The sequence below is a fragment of the Haliotis asinina genome, chromosome 6 (assembly GCF_037392515.1).
Source record: "Haliotis asinina isolate JCU_RB_2024 chromosome 6, JCU_Hal_asi_v2, whole genome shotgun sequence".
Taxonomy (NCBI): Eukaryota; Metazoa; Mollusca; class Gastropoda; order Lepetellida; family Haliotidae; genus Haliotis; species Haliotis asinina.
Genome location: NC_090285.1, coordinates 59,485,762 through 59,506,228, shown reverse-complemented (window position 1 = coordinate 59,506,228; position 20,467 = coordinate 59,485,762). Strand labels below are relative to the sequence as shown.

At 40.2% G+C, this 20,467-nt stretch overlaps 2 protein-coding genes across 3 annotated transcripts in view; one reads left to right on the top strand and one right to left on the bottom strand.

Annotated features, from left to right (window-relative positions):
• Nucleotides 1-1,871: 1,871 nt before the first annotated feature.
• LOC137287392 (uncharacterized) overlaps nucleotides 1,872-20,467 on the bottom strand; it is a 74,915-nt gene continuing 56,319 nt past the window's right edge. For both annotated transcript variants that reach the window (XM_067819654.1, XM_067819653.1), the window contains 5 exons: nucleotides 18,073-18,408; nucleotides 10,524-10,898; nucleotides 9,709-9,906; nucleotides 9,304-9,385; nucleotides 1,872-8,662 (listed from right to left, as the gene is read on the bottom strand). In XM_067819654.1, coding sequence (XP_067675755.1) covers nucleotides 7,801-8,662; nucleotides 9,304-9,385; nucleotides 9,709-9,906; nucleotides 10,524-10,898; nucleotides 18,073-18,408 — 1,853 coding nt within the window. In that variant the 3' untranslated portion in view covers nucleotides 1,872-7,800. The remainder of the gene's footprint in view (nucleotides 8,663-9,303; nucleotides 9,386-9,708; nucleotides 9,907-10,523; nucleotides 10,899-18,072; nucleotides 18,409-20,467) is intronic.
• On the top strand, nucleotides 5,266-5,733 carry LOC137287979 (uncharacterized). Its single transcript, XM_067820345.1, has one exon. It carries the CDS (start codon nucleotides 5,266-5,268, stop codon nucleotides 5,731-5,733), a length of 468 nt encoding a protein of 155 aa, XP_067676446.1.

Below are 20,467 nucleotides of genomic sequence, written 5' to 3'. Positions count from 1 at the left end.
TTTTTATGATATAAATCAAATGTGTTTGCATAAATTCAAAGCCTGCAGATTGAAAAAATTGTAGGTCCTTCACCCTGAAGGATGGTAATGAGGCTGGTAACCTCATGGCTTATCACAAACTGTTGTATACTCCTTTAAGAGCTGAGAATGAAACAGACTAGAGACCTGTTTATGATGATTTGGGGTATTGAGTCTACATGAGTACAGACAGTATTATTTCATGTCATGAGGACAAAACAGATTTGAAAGCAGAAGTAGCTAATGTTGATTCAGTTAAAACTAATAATGTCAGTAGACTCATTAATCTTTGACAACTTCTTTCATTGTGCATTTTTTTATTTCAAATGCTCAAACTTTTACCATGATGCCAAACCTATTTCAATAAGTGACAGTGTTTTGTAGACAGGGATACCCAATTGTGCAATCTGCAGGAGAGATGTGATCTCATATTGTGTGATAGAGTTATTGTTCAGGTGTAGTTTGGGGGTATTTGTTGAAAGGATCCCCAGATGCAGGTTTTGAATTAATTGATGTGTCAAGAGTCAGGTTTCCAATCATTTTAAAATATGGCTGTACTTATTGGTAAGATTATAGATCTGGATATCTGGTGAGGGGTTCAAATACAAATGTTTTCTCAATGGTTGTATCATTTTTCTGCCTCATAAGTAGGAATCAATCTTGTAAAATCACCCTGCAGCAAAACATCTTTTCACATTGTCATAACTGCCACATTGTTTTTTTTTCTCTCCGGACAGATAACCTTCCATTGTTGATGTTAAGATACTGTCTGCAAACAGCTTACGGTCCATTTATGATTCCAGTGCATGCATTGCTTGTAATGCCATGTCATCCATTGCTGGTAATGTCATTTAATCCATTGCGTATAATGTCAGTAGTCCCAAACTATCTGTGTAGAAATTCTCACTCCTGCCACCCTTTAAAATTGGCATGCCTCTGGCTGTTGTAAACCAAGTTGTAAACTTAAGTGAACGAAGTTATGGCCCTCACAGAGTATCACTCTTAAATTATCCCTATTATGTGGTCTTTATATGTACTGTCCAGATTGATGGGTTTGTATTATTGTCCTTTAAATGATTCTGATATGGGCAATGTACTGCATAAACAGTACAGTATTCTTCAACAGTGCACTTATCATTGACTTAAGTTGTACTGATATCAACTCAATTTGAATGCAGGTGCTGGATTTCATTCTTTCATTCTGTTGTGACTTGATACTTCTCACCCTTCTGCTGTAATCTGTTCTACATCTTATGGGAGCAGACACTTCATATATATGTATACTATATCAGTTACTGCTGATACACACCTGTATGACTACCTTGTGGGACAGTGGGGTAGCCTTGCTGATAAAGTGGCAGCTCATCACACTGATGACCAGGGTTCAATTCCCCAGAATTGTGTGAAGCTCACTTCACCTGTGCCTGAACAGATTCCAGGTCAGAATTGTTCTCTATCAACCAATGCTGGTCAAGTGAAGTAGCCAGTTGGATCACAAGGTCAGTTGGGTCAGGAGATCAGTTGGATCAGGAGTTTAGTAGGATCAGGAGGCCAGTTGAATCAGGAGGTCAACATCACATCTTCGTAAACTTGCAGCACAGATAATTGTATCAAACAATGCATCAGACTCTGTCTGGTCTAGACTGAGTTATTTACTACACAGACTCTGTCTGGTCTAGACTGAGTTATTTACTACACACCTGAATATAATTGGAATGGCCTTTTGACTACAAACATTGCAGGTGCCCCCTGCCATCATGGTGTTGCTGGCAATATGGTTGAACATTGTTCACTGCTGAAGTGTTTTACCCTTCTTCCCTCAGTATGATATCAAACAACACTGACATATTGTGTAATGTAAATTGAGTTTGTTTATTGTGTTTATATGAATACACTGAACATCAGGTAATATAGTATCAAACATGGCAGAAGGCTTTGAGCTATGTGTATCCAATACAAGCAACAAGTTGAGGCACAGGTTGAGACTTAAAGATAGTCCTTAGCTAAACAGCAGCATTAGAGAAGCAGCTCAACCTACACTGATCCCAGGAGGGATGAACACACAGAAACATCATTACAAGAATAGGTAATATGTATCTTTGACAAGCACTGTTTAAAAGCATGGAGGTTATATAGTTCTAATAGTTTGCTTAACAAGAAGATGACTGACAGTGATTTGATAATAACAAAGCATTTGCTCTTCAGGATCATATAATAGGACACATGGTATTGGTCGTGTGATTGGTCATTACATGTGTCATGAATAATGACAAGATGAAAGAATCGCTACTTGCCTAACATCCATTTTGACATGTGCTCATGAGCATGTGGACATTGCATAGAAATATTACAGCTCTACTACATCTACCATTTGTCATAGACTGGGTGGGTATGCCTTAGCTCTACTGCATCTACTATTGGTGTGAAACTGGGCAGGTGCTTATGAATATTTCTGCATCTACAACAGTTCTTAGACTGGGCAAGGTGCTTGTCTATTCCACTGATCCCTCCATTGGTCCTGGACAGATCTGGTACTTCTGAGCTCAACTCTACCTTTGATCTTAGACAGGTGCTTTTCAGCTCTACCACAACCATTAGTCTCATGATTGCCTGCCTTACAGGTTCTGCCCTAACTGGAAAGGTGTTTACATCTCTTCATTTTGACTGCAACTTAACATGGAGACACTACTGCAGTATGATATTCAAGAATAAGGCAAAACAAGTCATGTGGACAGCCTTCATGAGACCTGAACAAATGCCAGGGGAAGATTCTTCAGTACTTGACAAGCTATGCAAGTCAGCAAAACATATGTTTGTATTTGGCAATGGTGTATTTGAGCACTACACAAAATTCAGTACATGCTAAGTGTTATGATACAAGATGAAAAGTTGATTATTTAATCTCAGCTATTTTCTGCTGTTCTACATGTGGCCCCAATTAGGCAGCCTCTTTTACCCAGTGTATTTTATCTCCTTTCAATTGTGGAAGATTCATTCAAATAACTGCCCTACCTTTATTTTGGGAGTAGCTTCACCATTCCCTCATTTATACAATTTTCATAGAAATTTATCTATATTTCCTGGTGAAACTAAGCTTTGGCATGGAATGGGTCCAGTGTAGGTAAGTCATCAAATGAGAACAAAAAGGAGGTATTTGTGAGTCACTATATTCACAAATGCATGTTTTTGTTTTAATCCTTTCTTTGACAAGGCCAATTTGTACAGTGTATGAAGCCCATGTCTGTGTCCTCCATTGTGATATTGTTGGAATATTTCTATAAGTGGTTTAAAGCCCAACTCACTCATGTCAAGATGAGGACAGCCAGCTACTCCTGTGTCAAAACAGAGAAATGACTGAAATTGCCAGATGAAAATGGAGGAGTTTATGTTAATTAGGGGTTCAACAAAAATAAAAATTGTTTGTTTATAAACAGAACCATTGCGTGATATCACAAGGATCATGCTGAAGTAAGCTACACTGGGTAATGGAAGTCGCTGTATTACATTGTCCACATTGCTGGAAGATTTGGTGTCATGGAAGACATTGCTAACTGATCAGCAACAGGCAATTTGTGGCTCCATCATCTCAAGAAAAAGATTAACATATATACAAGAAATTTTCAGATCTATGATAAAAACAGTGGTATGGAGAATTGAAAGTGTAGGGAGTAAAAAAAAGTGGTCAAGTTTGCAGCCTATTACCCTGGCCTCATTAAGCTACGTGAGCACTATGTACTGGCTGTACACTAACGGTTCACATTGACAAAGGACGTACAAAGCCACAACAAGAATATGTATATCCCAGAGACACATCACAAATGCACAAGAAAAGTGCAGAGAGTTGATGCTCATCACTCACAAATACACATTGACAGGGTAGGGGATGATTGATTTAACAAGGTATGGGATGGTGGACATTGACAGGGTAGGTAATGGTGGACTTTGACTGGGTAAAGGGTGGTCGATGTTGACAGGGTAGGGGATGCATGGAGTTGAGCAGAGAGAATGTGAGGGACACTTGTACATGTGAAGAGGAGGATTGGGTATATGGATGATAGGAGCTAGAGAGAAAAGAAACCAAAATATGCAATGATGGGAAAGGGAGGGATTGTTGGTGGTCCTGATTTGTCTCCATTAACTATTTAGAGATTATTTAGAGGCGTGTACACCATACATATTCCACTACACAAATGCTCGCATGCAGTTTGTAATATGTAAATGTACAAAAACACATGCTTTTTATTATACTTATACCTGGTACTAGACATTACTTGCACTACACAGGAGTGCTGTCTAGAGGGTTACTCACTATATGTAGTATATATTTATCTCAAGTCTCCGATATTGCCCATTCAGTCACATATATACACATCACATTGGTGTATTTTCATACCATATTTAAAGAAATGGAGGTCCGGTCCTCCTTGTGCACCATGATCTTTGCACCATGACATTTGTAAGCTTGATACTAAGCATGCCTTTTGCAAGACTTATAGCAATGAATTACAAATACCTGGAAATTAGTTTGTTTTATGGAGGACCCACAACCCTGTGTATTTAACTGTTTCTTTGTGTCTCCTCTAATTTTTGCATATGTAATCTTGAAGTCCCTATGTTCACTCATATATACAGCCACTCTATCACATAGACATTGATTCACCCATGTACTACCCCACCCAGTCCTCCATCCATCTACTCACCCATTCACTCACACTCAATTCACCAACTCACCCACCCACTCAACCATTCACTCCTGTACTTTGGCTTACCAATAATAAATACATGGCACATTATTAAATGTTTGGAATAGGACAGTATGACATCAGAGCTATCAATGTGCAACAAGACATACACTGATGCAGACACAACGTAGGTAGCATCGCATGGGTGCTATGGGCACTACCATGCAGATGAGGAACCGTAGAAAAATAGAACAGCATTTCTAGGCTGTCAGCCAACTTCGGAGTTGAATTGAAGAATTCGTCTGCTACAAGGTATACCATGCACAGAGTGGTGTATATGTAATCAGGTCAAAATTGAAAATGAAATTGATTATGCAGATATCAAGGGGTGGTGGTATAGCAAAGAAGCCAAAACATTCACTGGTCATGCCAAAGCCCATTTTGGTGTTCCCCATTGTAATATTGCTAGAATATTGCTAACAGTTTTGTAATGGCATACTCATTCACTCACATACAGTAGAATGTATTGATACAATTAACATGTATAAGGTTATATGTCAACACCATGTACAAAGTTAGAAATCTGATTAACACCAAGTACAAGGTCATTGGTCAGATTAACACCAAGTACAAGGATACTGGTCACATTAACACCAAGTACAAGGATACTGGTCACATTAACAGCAAGTACAAGGTCACTGATCAGATTAACAGCACGTACAAGGTCACTGGTCAGATTAACACCAAGTACAAGGTCACTGTTCAGATTAACACCAAGTACAAGGTCACTGGTCAGATTAACACCAAGTACAAGGTCACTGATCAGATTGACTCCAAGTACAAGGTCACTGGTCAGATTAACACCAAGTACAAGGTCACTAATCAGATTAACACCAAGTACAAGGTCACTGGTCAGATTAACACCAAGTACAAGGTCACTGGTCAGACTGACACCAAGTACAAGGATACTGGTCAGATTAACATATACAAGAGTAATGATCAGATTAACATGGTGTACAAGGATTCAAATTAGATTAATATCATGTTCAAGGATACAGAATAGATTAACACCAAGTACAAGGATACTGATATCTGTAGAAAGAACATGAAGCTGAACATGTTTATCACTTTGTATCTACAGGAAATGAAATCAGAGGCACTCATAAAATCATGTGTTATTCAATAATTACTCTCAAAAATAATTTAGATACAGCTTGATCAACAACAAGTGTTTCATACAACTATGCCATTAGGAGTAGGTACAAAGGCTGAAGCCATGGTCAAGAGTGATCATCTATTTCCTAGTAACCATTGACCTTTCACAGGAGTAGAGTGGCATCTTCTCGTGGATTATATACTTTCTTGATGTGTGAAACAAAGTCACCTCTCAAGATCTTAAGGCCTTCGCTTGTGCCTGGGAGTATGATGGCCTGCTGTTGAGGAGGTTTACTTTCTTACAGGTAAGATGGCCTTCTCTTAAGGATGCCAACTAACTTTCCATGATGTGAGTAAGATGGGCCCCCTCTGAAAAAGATCTTTTGGCTTTTATGGCTGTAGGAAGATGGATCCACTTGACAAAATCTACTGGCCTTTCATAACAGTAAAATGGCCTCCACTAAGGCAGGTCTATAGAAACAGGAAAGTGTCTACAAAGAGGTATATTGCAGATATAGGAAGAAGTATGTTCCATGAAATATAACAAATCTGTGGATGAATATCATGGAGAGTTGTGACTAATGAATTTCAACTGATTACTCATCAGTAGTGTAACATGTATACTCAGTGATTACTCAATGATTTACTAATACTCATACTATATGACCAGATAATATTGCCTGGCACAGATGTTGCTAGGAATAAAACAAGCATTTTGCTCTAATACTATGGCACAAAAAGTGTCATCATCTATGGCTTCTGTATCTGCACTATATTTTGTACATGTTATAACTGTGGATATATTTAGTAAGTGAACAGATTAGACACACAATGTATATTGCCCAACTGCTCTAGACATATCAGCTTCAGCAATGCTACAGTGTATCTGCATTCTGGATTTCATCACAAAATACATACATTGTACTCTTGTATATTGCACATTGTTCCTCAGAAGACAGGATCCATTCCCTTATATTGCACATAATCCAGCAGCAATCAGCAGACGGAATATCAGTAGTTATCCTTTTTGTCAGTATAATCTATGTATAACTCATCAAACTGTGATGACTGAAATGATTTGAACTAATGATCAGTGCCATGAACCATCTTGAATGATCCAGACAGAGCTAACACTGTAACCAAGATGCTCATGGCACAAGCAAGGTTCAGAAGGTGCTGATGACCTCTTCATGAGCTTGTGAAAATAGTACAAAGTTGAAAATTCTTGTATTTGTTGAGCAGAATTTCATTCCAAATATTTTGCAGGCAGGACCAGGACTGTGATGCTCTGACACAGAGCAGTAACAAATGAACATATTAGAACTGCTCCCAAATATGTACATGTAGAGCATGTCCTTCATATCTGGTCTCATCTGTATAATAAATATGACAGGTTCAAACACAATTTATACACATTCCTGTACTAAATGTACACACATCTGACCCTACAACATTGTAATAGTCTCAGTTTCATTAGACTGGTTTTACACATCCAACATTGTTGCCAAGTACAATATTGACAGTACTATTTTCCTTGAACAGGTAAGACGGTATGAGGCCAGCCTCAATAGTGTCTCTCAATAGTGACATAATATAAAATAGCCATTTGTAGGTAGCAAGCCTTGGTATAGGTGTTTCAGTCAGACAAGGTTTTACATTCTGACATTTATCAGTAGACATATATACTGATTTCCACAAATTGTCATTCACCACAGGTACATTTAGTATATACTTGTCAAAAGTGCCAAGTTCGACTTGATGGGAAGTCAAGAACCTGCAAAGTTTGATGTTCTTCCTTGTGTCTAATGAAAGTGTTCATTCTACCACTGCCTGGTGTTGAGACATGGGTAACAGAAGTGCTGACACAGTTTGTGATTATCCCGGTACCCCATACTCCCTGCCTGTGTCTCATAGATGGCACATATAATAGATCTGATCAACATTCTCAGACTCCTGTTTCATAGATGTTTCTCACTTTCCCATTTGGCACTTCACTGGGTGCATAGTTGCGAGGTGGTAACCAGACAGACTTTTCCTGGGTGCTATAGTAGGGGATGTTGTCATACTGTGCCTGACATGTGTTGTCCATGTCATAGTCTTCAGGAGGAGGAGGAGGTAAATCAAACTGGCTGTTCATCTTCATCTCTTCATCAGGACTACGGAATGTGGACAGCGGTCTTGCTGGCGTGTCCAGAGGTTGGCCTCCATCGTACCTGGGTATTTGGATGGTCTCTGGTTTGGTGGGGGAGTCAAGTATTGGTGGTGGAAACTCCTCATTTTTCTCATTTCCTTCTCGGTCCATAACAGACTCATCCGAACCTGATGGAAGTGGTGTTACCATCGCGACAGGCTGAGAGAATGTAACACTCTTGCTGCGTGTTTTTGGTGGTGGGCTTTTATTGCCTTTCTTGTTGATGACAGCATAGTAGTTTGGAGGTTGTGTCAAAGTGCGGTTTCCTGCAGCACTGTCAATTTCTTCTCGCAGAGTGAGGTAATCACGAGGAGGAACACTCATGAGGGGTTCTGTTTGGTGTCCGTCCAGGCTGCCATTGTAAGGGGGAGGAGGGGCAGGCAGATCCCCGTCTTCCTCCTCTTCTGGCTTGTTAAATTCGTCTGATCCCAGTACCACATTCTTATTTGGGTTGTAGTCATACTGGGAAGATACTTTCAGTGGACTCCGACTGATTGAACAGTAGTGGTCGTCATCATAGTCATAGCGACAGTAGGATGCAACATCCATGGATGGAGTAGGACTCATGGCAGGGTACATCTCAACCCGCTTCACTGGTTCCTTCGCTCGACGCATCCTACAGCAGAAATACCATAATGACATCTGTACAACAACATGATTGGTGTGCTGTGTTAAAAATAACTACTGTGAATAAAAATAAATAATGCTTGATTGGTGAAAAGTTGCAGCCAAATAGGGCTGTAATGAATCATGGAATATGCTGAGACATGTCGAATGGAGAATTCTTGAATTGCTGGTCAGATAAGTATGAATTCTGACATGGGAGATGAGTTCAGCCAAATAAATATCTACTGCCATTCTGTTGGTTTGTCCATGTACTGTGTGTCCATAAGGAAGTTAAATGTGTACCTGTGTACTTGAATAAACAACTGCATAATCCATATTGATCAGTATTGAACAAATGTGTCTCAGTCTGTTAAACTGTAACAGGATCTGATGTCCCCAGAACCTATGCTTGTTGTAATGTGGAACGTAATCTGGGCCTACTTGCACAACTATCGCTACAACTATCTTAAGCCTGTGTTGGAGAATGGAAGTTACAATCATTGTAGCGCTAAGATCCCTTTGTGCAAGTTGGCCCAGACTCGGTTGTATGTCAGTTAGGTTGATTGTTGCTGATAATATCAATCACAGATTGTCTGGACATTAATGAACAAACAATATAGAAAGAAATGCTACCCCGACGCAAACAATTACCTCCTGCAGTGTACAGCTATGGATATGATGAGGATGGCGAAGATAACAAACGATGCAGCCACGATTCCTCCTACTATTGCAGCTGGAACACAATGACAGGCTTGTGATAATGATACACAGATTTCAACATCTCAATAAAAAGGTGATAGTCTGATACATGTCATATCTAGGCCTTCCATTGCAGGTATTGGTTATAGTGAAACTGGGAACAGAGTTCAGTGTGCATGTTTTAAAAACCTCCAAGCTTTGATTATCTGTATTACATTGGATCTTCTTGGGATTTTAACTTCAGGGGAGAATACTAGATTATGTTATGATAAACTGACTCAAATGGGTGAGATGAAAAGTAAAGTAATGAAAAATGAAACAGATATCTACTGTTGTGATTATGATAGTTTGACTCACCCATATCAGATGTAAGGGGGAATATGGCTGCTGAAGGTGATTCATTTTCAGGCCAGCGAGGTGTGACGGTGCTCAACTTTTCACTGGAACCTTCAGCTTTAGTTCGATCTCTTGATTCAGCATCTTGATATGGCTTGGCAAGGAGGCGTCTGAGTGCCTCTCCACAATACACGTTCACAAAGTCCTTTGATTCTTCAGCTGGAAGAAGAAAGTGTTGCTACTCTGATCAACAGTACTTTTTGATGACAAGAAATGAAGTTTTTCTGATCACCAATTGTATCATATCACAGGAAGGTGAACCACTACCTACTCTTTCTGATCAACTACCATGTTAGATGACGTGCAGAAGAAGATCAAAACTCGATATGATTTTAACTTAAGTCATCTAAAGTTCTGCAAGATTGTCACAACTAAACTTAACATAGTTGATTTAAAACTCACAAATTGGAGTCATCGAAGACTCTGTGTTCTTCCATCTTCCATTCTAGTTTATCCAGTCTGTTTTGTATTATCATATAGATGCTCTGAGGCCATTAGCCAGTGGAGCTTTGTATTTAATGAGATACTTGTAGAATAATGATTACCTCCCTTGTCAATGGTTTGAATGTAAATAAAAAGGCAAATACAGGATGAAACAAGAAATTTGCCATGGTTGATATAGGTTGATTTCTTGCAAAAATATTTAGGGAATGAAAGTTTTGAAAATATGATGTTGAAAATCAGATCCAATTAAAACAAACATTTTACTTCTTTACATCTAATATATCTAAAGGTAAAATTAATTGACTGTGTACAGTTATTTTTCTGCTATTCACCTTTAATCTGGAACCACACATAAGCAGTTCCACGATCTTCACCATGGCTCTCCAGGCTGATGGTGACATTCCGCGTAGATCGTTCATACAGAGCTCGGAAACCATACAGTCCTCGGTGACCACAAGTGATCTTCTTCTTATAATTGAAGCTGTCTTCAATCTTGATGAGCTCGGTACAGGTTCGGCCTCCATACTCTGACATGGCAATGAGGATGTCGATGGAGTGGAGGCTGATACCGCGGGACTGCTCTGTGGTGGCCAGGCAGGAACATCGATGTTTGTTGCCACGGATGGATGCTGGGTATTCTTCATTGGCTATGTACAACTCCTTCCCTCGCTTATGTGTATCAGAGCAGAAGCTCGCAACATCAACATCTGCAATGTCCATTGATTGATAACTTTGAGTGGTAACTTCTTCAAATAACATCTTGAAGTTGAATGCTGAACAAGGGAGATAACTCTGTGGCTATACGTCTTGCTTGCTTAATAACAGTGTGTAAACCAATGTTTTTTTGTAATGAAGAAGTATAGCCTTAGAATTGTCCCTCTTGTTTATTTAGAATGGAACTGCTGAATTTACAGGTATTAAATGTGCAATGGCCAGAACTCATTAAACAGGCAAGTTGTATGACGGTATGCAAAGAAATATTCCAGTAAGTAAGTCTTTGTTTCATTTTCTGCTTCAGTGGTCAGTTCATGATTAACTGATGATGACTTTTTATGAAGAAGCAAGTACAATGCGAAAACACACACACACACACAGCATTTATTTACAAAATATGTGACACCTCACCCTACCCATGCATGTCATGTCCGAAAATAGTAATGTGTACAAAATGAGAATGAAGAACTTGGTGATGTGGGTAGTTCAACATGGAGATGATGCAGTTATATCCATCAACAGGTACAACCGTTCTATTAGCAAAATTGTGAAAACCAGTAATCATCTAACTTTCCTGTTACGATGCTGAGACAACAACCTCGTTCCCAGAGGATTTCAACTCTCATCTCCTGTCCCTCGCTCACCTGCCATCAACAAGATACTCCACAATGCCAGCACCAGAATAGTCAAGCACCAGATACAGCACCTACGCCGCCACAGACCCGTGAAGGTCCCGGGTTAGAATAGGCCTTCAGCAACCCATGTTTGCCATAAAAGGCGACTCAGCTTGTCGTAAGAGGCGACTAACGGGATCGGGTGGTCAGGCTCGCTGACTTGGTTGACACATGTCATCGGTTCCCAATTGCGCAGATCGATGCTCATGTTGTTGATCACTGGATTGTCTGGTCCAGACTCGATTATTTACAGACCGCCGCCATATAGCTGTAATATTGCTGAGTGCGGCGTAAAACTAAACTCACTCACTCACTCACTCACTACGCCGCCACAAGTCCCACCTCCAAAAAGACATTGAAACTAGCAGAAGCCACCTACAAGACACCCTCGAGTCTGACCTCTACCACAAGACCCAGTCCTTAGCAGAGAAGACCAAGCAGCACCTCCATGAGAAAGTGAAAACTACCCACATCACCAAGTTCACCCAGTTACAATGCCCTCCCACCTCCAACATTCCTGAAGCTAACAACACCACCAACCCCAAGACAGTCATCAACCTCAGCAGTAAAGCTCTCACACCATCTCAGACGTCCCTCCTTGCCAAAGGCCTGAGGTATGTCCCAGTCACCGCCAAGATCAACACAGATGCCTTCATCACCAGCATTGAAAGTGGACTTCAACAACTGGCTCCCAATGGCAACGTAGACTATCTCCGACACCAGATTATAGACACCATCAAGCAAGCTCCCAAGCCCCGCTCCAACCTCACGCGCCATTAGAGACAGGCCATCACCGAACTCAAGAAGGATGACACCATCACCATCACCGAAGCTGACAAGGGCAAAGCAGCAGTCATCATGAACACCCCGGAATTCCTCCAGCTCGTCAACAACAGCCTCTCAGACACCACCACCTACCTCAACATCAAGAAAGATCCCACGGCCAGACTGGAAAGACAACACAAGAAAACCCTGAAGGACCTTCATGAGAAGAGAGAAATCAACGACATCATCTTCAACCAGCTGAACCCTATCAACTCCCAAGCCCCATATGGAAGAGCTACCATCAAGATCCACAAGAACCCGCCCAAAGCCCGGATCCTAGTCTGCTCCAGAGGTTCAGTTTTCTACAACACCACCCAGTTCCTCTCACATCTCCTCGCTTCATTTGGCAAAGATGGCAAGTCCTACATCAGCGACTCTTCATCCTTTGTCAACCAGCTGAAAGAATCCAACCCCACAGGCACCATGGTCAGCTACGACGTCGTGGACCTCTTTACCAACATCCCACTAGAAGAAGCCCTGGACATCCTTCGCAGCAAGTTAGCCAACAGGATAGATGACTTGGACACCCACCTCACCATAGACAGCATCATCAACCTCGCCCGCAGCTGCTTTGACACCTCCTACTTCACATTTAATGGTAAGATATACAAGCAGATCCACGGTCTCCCCATGGGCTCACCTCTTTCTCCTCTCATTACAGAAATCTTCATGACCTCCTTTGAGGAAGCAGCCCTCTCCACAGCTCCGTTCCAGCCCCTCTGTTGGTAGCGCAAAGTCGACGACACCTTCACCACCATCGCCAATGACAACGACCCCAGCGAGCTCCTCAACCACCTCAACGACCAACATCCAAGAATCAAGTTCACCATGGAGACTGAGACCAACCAACACCTGCCCTTCCTTGATGTATCCCTCCACGCCACAGACGATGGACTCAGAACCTCAGTATACCGCAAGCCGACGCACACCGACCAGTACATCCACTACAACTCCTGCCACCATCCTCAAATCAAGCAAGCTATCATCGCCACCCTTACCAGACGTGCCAAAGCCCTCTGCCATCCTGATGCCCTAAACAATGAACTGGACCACCTCAGAAAGACATTCACCACACTAAACGGTTACCCTCCCCAGCTCGTCACAGCCACCATCAACAAGACCCTCAAGGACCGAGAACCCCGCCTCAAGCCTTCTCCATCACCCATCAGAGTAACCATACCCTACCTTGGCCCCATCAGTCATCAAATATCACGCCTCATCAAGACCAAAGCCAGCATCGATGTCACCTTCTCCAGTGGCAAGATCATCAAGACCTACCTAAAAGCCAACGGTAAAGGACCCAGCTGTGAACACCCTAACCCGAGAGGATGCATCTACCAGATCCCTTGCAACTGTGGCGACCGATACATTGGAGAAACGCTGAGACCAATCAACACCAGAATGAAGGAACACCAGACCTCCGTCAGCAAACTTGACCAGAAATCGGCCATCTCTGAACACATTCTCAAGAACCCTGGACATTCATCCGATGGGAGGACACTAGGATACTATCTACCAACAACAACAACTGGCGCCAAAGGAAACTGCAAGAAGCCATCGAGATCCGGAGACAGAAACCAGCAATCAACCGTGACCAAGGATTGTACCTACCAAGTGCCTGGGACTTATTGATAAATTAATCTCATCTATCTGTGTACATTCTATCTATGTAATCTATGTAATCCATGTATAGCCAATCTACCCGTGTACATCCTTATCTACTTGTGTTTGTACATCATCTACCCCCATGTAAACATGCCCATCAACCCTCATGCAGTCATGTACATCATCCTTATCCCCAATCATGTGTTATGTAAACATCATCCACCATTGGCTTCCACCCTTTTCCCCTATCATGTACATCGTCCTTACCCCCTACCTGTGTTATGTAAACATATCCCATCATCTGTAATGTATTACCATTGGCTTCTATCATTGTTATCATAACTGTCGGTTTCCAATCAGCGCTTGTTTATACTGGCTTCCAGCTTTCGTTAAGTCATTCCACTTGTTACTTTGTTATTGCTTTACCTGTACATATAAATATAGCTCTGTACCCCATTCTCAATCACCTGATGAAGGAGTAAGCATTAACTCCGAAACGTTGTGTTCTCATATAAAGAAGTTGATATCCATAAAATCTTCATTCTTATGCATTTCACTTCTAAATGCCCTTCAAAGACGTGTACAAAATGGATGTCAGCCCCTGGCAGTTACAGTCTTGAATGTAAAACGTAAGTATGGGGAACTAACAATTACAGGTAAGTTGCTGTCAAACCTAAAAAACAGTCAGATGGAAATGTAATTCAAACAGATCACTGGCGTGCCCAAAAGAGGCAACTCCTTGACTCAGTAGATCCTGCCATGCCTTCAACAACGTTCATGAATTGACAGCAGCAGAACAGTTGCTATAAGATTTATAATTTTAGTTTTTGTTTTTAGAAAAAGCATGTTATTGATTTAATGAATTCTACCAGAGTTCCAGAAGAGTTATTGTTTTTATATTGATGCCTTAATACTTTCTTACCATGTGTGTTCAATCAGCTGTTTAAAAGTCTAACATCATTCTGTCATCTAAGCTCAGGTAATGTCAGTCTAGTTTTCCTTTAAACTAAATAAGCTGAACATTATGCCTTAAAATAAGTTTGGGCTTGTTGATAGTTTTTGAGATAGGCTTGATGTTAATAAGTTCTGTTTGACATCAACTGAAGAAAAGTGCTGTGCCCAAGGGAAGTAACTCTTACTACCTTGCATGTATCTTATCTAGAGATGATGTTACGTTGCAGCAATCTTATTCAGTGCTTTCAAAATAATTGTGTAAATAACAGGAAGTTTACATGAATAATTTGTAAACGAAATTCAATGTTTTGAATGCCATCATTTATTTTAATGTGGTTTGATTGAGATAATAACTGTTAACACGGTGAATGAAAGACTGACAACCCTGTCATGGATAATTTGATTTCTTTTTCATTTCCATTTCCCTTGAAATTAGTTGATTTGGTCTGGAAACGGTAGGAGGAAGTTATTTATTGATTCCTGCTGCTGTGACGTAGGTACAATAACATGACAGCTTGGTGTAAATACACTCCTAATGTTGAAAAAAAGTTACGATTTCACCCACCTACTTTTTTTGTAATAAGCTTGTGTTGAGTATTCTAAACAAGGTAGGGTTCTTAGGCGCTGTGTGAATCCTGACAGAAATACATGTCGGTTTGATTACATGTAATTGTAGAATGTAGTAGGAAGGGATTTCCTCTACAGCCTTTCAACCATGATAAGAACTACGATAACCATTACATATAGATGTAGGGTATGTAACTTTTTCATGAGCAGTGAGCATACTGGATACTTCACATCTTAGGGGAATAAGAGCAAATCCACAGATGTTTTGAAGTTGCCGTGTGTGGATTGTGAATAAAAAAAAGTCTTTGCAGCCAACAGGCTTTGAAGTGTCGTGTTGTTTCTGATGACCATACATGCTTCATATCAGCATGATGTTTGTTTTTTATTTAAGTGACAAAGTGTCTGATACACACTGGCATCAGAATCTGTGTTGTACAGAGGAATGGGTATAATGCCATTTTGTTAACTCAGAGAAGTCAACATTGTCTGACACTGGCTGATCAAACCATTTCTAAATTCTTGAAACTGTGGTAATTTAAAATTTACTGCTGCCACATTGTCATCTTTGTGGGTGGGGAACAAAACTGTTTTATTCTGATAAATAGAATGAAACACAATGATGTATAGGTCACAATCAAAAACGAGTTTCCATAAGTATAAAATGTCACATTTTCATGGACCACCACCAAATAGCTGGAATATTGCTGAGTCAGGTGTTAAACAACATGCCAACCAGTCATACCTGACCTGTTCTACTTTAACAGCTGTAATTGTTCTATGACTGCTATCTTTTTGAACTTCATGGCATTCGTGGCATGCTCCTTTGAACACTGTGATTGTTCTAACAGTGAGTGAATGAGTGAGTGAGTGAGTTTTTACACCGTTGTTGACAATATTCCAACAATATCACATTGGAGGTCACCAGAAATGGGCTTTGGCATGATGAAGAAACGATTTAACCACCAGGCTACCCCAACGCCCCTACTATACTAATAACTGCTTCTTTAATCCATTCTGTGGCTGATCTAATCACTACCTTGTTCATGTCAGGTTTATCATATCACCTCCACTTTGTCCTACTCTGGGGTGTATCTCATCATTGCCTGTGTTTATGATACTGTGATCTTTCAACAATGTTACAACTTGTTTGCATTGAGGAAATTCTGAGCAACAACTTTTGGTGTTATCTGACACTTGGCAACTAGTCACATTGCTATCATAAGCACTCCTTCCACGCAAGACAATTGTTGGATGTGTATGGATGCCTCCTGTAGATGGTGTAGACAGCTGATGATGACTTAACCTTGTGTCTGTGTACATAACATACATTGTACAGGTGTAAAGTAGCACCATTTGTTTATAGGAGGTCATCTTCAGCCATATGTTCGGGGAACATCAAAGATAGCACTGATGTCAGCACAAGCTGAGCAATTTCTTCATTGCTTCATACAGACAGATATAGCTTCATTTTGAGAAAGTCTGTTTCTGAAACTCAGGGAACTTTTTTCTCTTCAGTGTATTGAGGTCATGAGGAACGGTAAGGGATTAATTATGAGTAAATGAACTGAAGTAAAATTAAACTTGACTGCTTAAGTAGTCCATAGAATGTTGAGTGGAGATGTTGTTTGCATGTTAAGAGGTAGTTTACCCCTTTCCCTCAGTTCACCTGGTGGTGATAATGAATAATTACAATCATCTCATATACATTCAAAATGTAAAATCCTCACCTGTCACATGTGGATATGATTATTAACATGTTTACATACTCTAGTGAAGAATTATGAGGTGCCACTCAGCAAGTAGTTAAGTGCGAGGTGGTTTTGATTTAACTTCTCTAATACAATAGTTGTTTGTTTCAGCTCAGCTGGTATTCTTAATCATAGTTGATTTAAAACTCACCTGTTGTGCATGATAGTGGTGGGTTTATCTCCGCAGTGTATACAATGTAACACATCTTTTGTTACTTATTTAAATAAACTTACTACATGCTGGCATTGTTCTGATTGTGTTAGGTTCAGTGGCATAACTAATAGTTAAAGTGTCCACTTACCATACTAAAGGTCTGGGTTTAATTCTCCACATGGGTACAGTGTGTGGAGCCCATTTCTGGTGTCCCTTGCTCGCTCACACTCACTCACTCAGTCACTTATTCACTCACTCTGGTGTGTGGGTGTACTATTCTTTAATGTATAGTAACATATGTCATATTTAGGTATTTCTGTTTTTAGGGGGCTGGTCTGACAACTGTTACTTTTGCTCTCATGCTTCATGTACTTGTATGACAAGTGTTAACTGACACTACAATGTAGTTACTTTTTACACTCACATGGAATGATTTGGTATAGTGCCTTGACTTAGCACACCTGATGTTAAAAGTAGATTTATTTGTTGTTGGTTTGTTGTTTAATGCCACACTCAGCAGTATTCTAACTATATGGGGGTAGATTTAAGGTACCCACGATGATGACGAGGAGGAGGAGGAAATTATGTTCTGGTAGAGTTCCAATTGGAATGGTAAAATGCTGAAAAAGTGTTGGCTCACCTGCTATGCAGTCATAGATGATGGTCATAAAATCAGTTGTCTTCTTCAGACACTGACCACCAGTGGTGACCTTCCTGACTGTAAACTTGCAGGCAGGATAGCCAGAGCACTGGGTGTTGATATCAAGGTAGGACTGTTCCCTGTTCACAATGCAGTCTGTATGTGACGTAGAGCAGCAGTCACGCCGGGTACGGCGATGTCCCACACAGGCTGGATCCAGCTTCACTCCGAAGAACAAGCGCTTGATGGCTATGCGGTGTCCCGCACCACAGTCCAGCTTTACTTCCTGCTCATTACAACCACTGGCATAGATGTTCTGTCTTCCCTCGCCACGTACTGCAAAGTAGGTTTAGGAAATAGTTAATAGTTAAACAACGATAGTGATAAACAGATTCATGCACTGAGTATCACCAAAATGGTCAGAGCTCAATAATGTTCAGAAAAACTGAACATTATTGAACTATCCAAGCACATAAAGCACATATTAAGTTGTGCTACAATTCACTCACTCACTCTCTCACTCACTTTTTGCTTATGACTACTGACTAAGGCCACATACTCAACTAGCCTTGGACAAGTTGCAGGTTACACTGCATGGTCCATTTCATAAAAAGTCTTTGAAGCAAAGTACAATCATTAGTTTCATGGCATGAATGAATAAGTATGTTTAATCAGGGTAATACTGTCTGATCTTTTCAACTGGATAACAATATTGGATTAAACTGTACCTACAGTATAAACTGGTGTGTGAAATATCAGTATTGGATAAACATTTTATACTGTCTAGACAACTCCATTGATTCTGGACGACAGTGCTGAATAAACTTTGAATACTCCTGTGTATATTAGTCGAGTGAGACACCAGAGTAACAGTTACCAAATACACTTCTTAAATTCTATGAAAGGATATCATTGAGTTATCGCTTACATTCAGTAGTGATTTCTATTGCTATTCTCTTCCAGTGAATGAATATGGGTGAAATTATAGCTACACTGATCACAGTAACTTGGCATATAAGTATGGAGAATGTTTGTGCCATCTAGACATTTGTAGGAATGTATGAATATTCTTCATGCTGATGATGGTGTGATGGCCTCCCATTCCCAACACCAGCCTTCTGAAGCGTGGTGCACAACAGAGAGATGATAATGTGATTAGCCAGCGTCTTGAGGAAGTCAGGGTAATGTGCATTCCAGACAAATCAGGGCAATTGCGGGACTCTGTCACTATTATCAGCTGCTTTATTCAGATAGATGCCCATCGGACAATGGAAGCAGGATGACATTTTACGGACTGCAGACTGACATGCAGCAGACACTACACAATCATCTGGAAATGCAGATGAATCCTCATATTGATAATTTCCTTCTATATGGTGATGTGTTGAGTGTCTACATCTAGTTATTAGTGGACTTTATTGTTGATTTGACTGAAAATAGGATAATCTTCTACCATCAATCACATGTTTAACTTCTTTATCTATCCTACTCTAGGAAGCTTGTCATGCTGAAAATTTGGTTCCATTCTCCACATGTGAAATGTGATACACGTGCACCTAGACTTCCTCAAGTCTCCAAAGTAATAGTTAATGGGTTAAATAATAATTTATGAAAAAATATAAATATCCCTGTAGTTCTTCTGACAGACTGGTGTGCTTGTACTGTCCTCTAATCTAGACTTGCCTCTTTAAAAGGTAGAATACAGTACTATACATCTATGGACGTATATATCAGTGTAACATTGGAGCAAGGCTAGTGTACACCTTGTAGACATGATATTGTTGAGTTAATCTATACATTGATCAGTGTCCAAATTGTTAAGTTAATCCATGCCTGCTGTAGGAATTAACCAGTATGTTTTTCATCTAGCAAGAGTTGGAAAAAGCATGTGCTGGAGACGTACATGCGCAATAAAATCTCTTCATCTGACTCATAATGAACAGAATTTTGCAATGGTCACCAATGTGGTGTTGCATCATGTCACCACATAAAATGTACTGGAGTTCAACACAACCAAATATCATACAATATACAAATTATTGTTTAGTTACAGTTAAAAAGATTTTAAGTGAATTGTGTCCAAAATACACTTAAAATAGTATTTTAGTATTTTGTTATGTGGGAGAAAAGCCTTAACTGGAGATAGATAATTATTACACAGGTACATTGCTTACAAAAGAAAGGGTTATTATCAGATACTGCCAGCTGACGACATACTGCACTCTTGTGTTATAACACTACCAGCACCTACAGCACCCAGCGACCTGTGTTTGGGAAGGTTGAACTGAGTGGCATGGTGCAACCAAGTGACCACTTTCTTATTGCCAGGATTTATTGCTGATCAATGGTAATTATCATCAAAATACAGACATTTATTGTTCTGTAATTTGAGCAT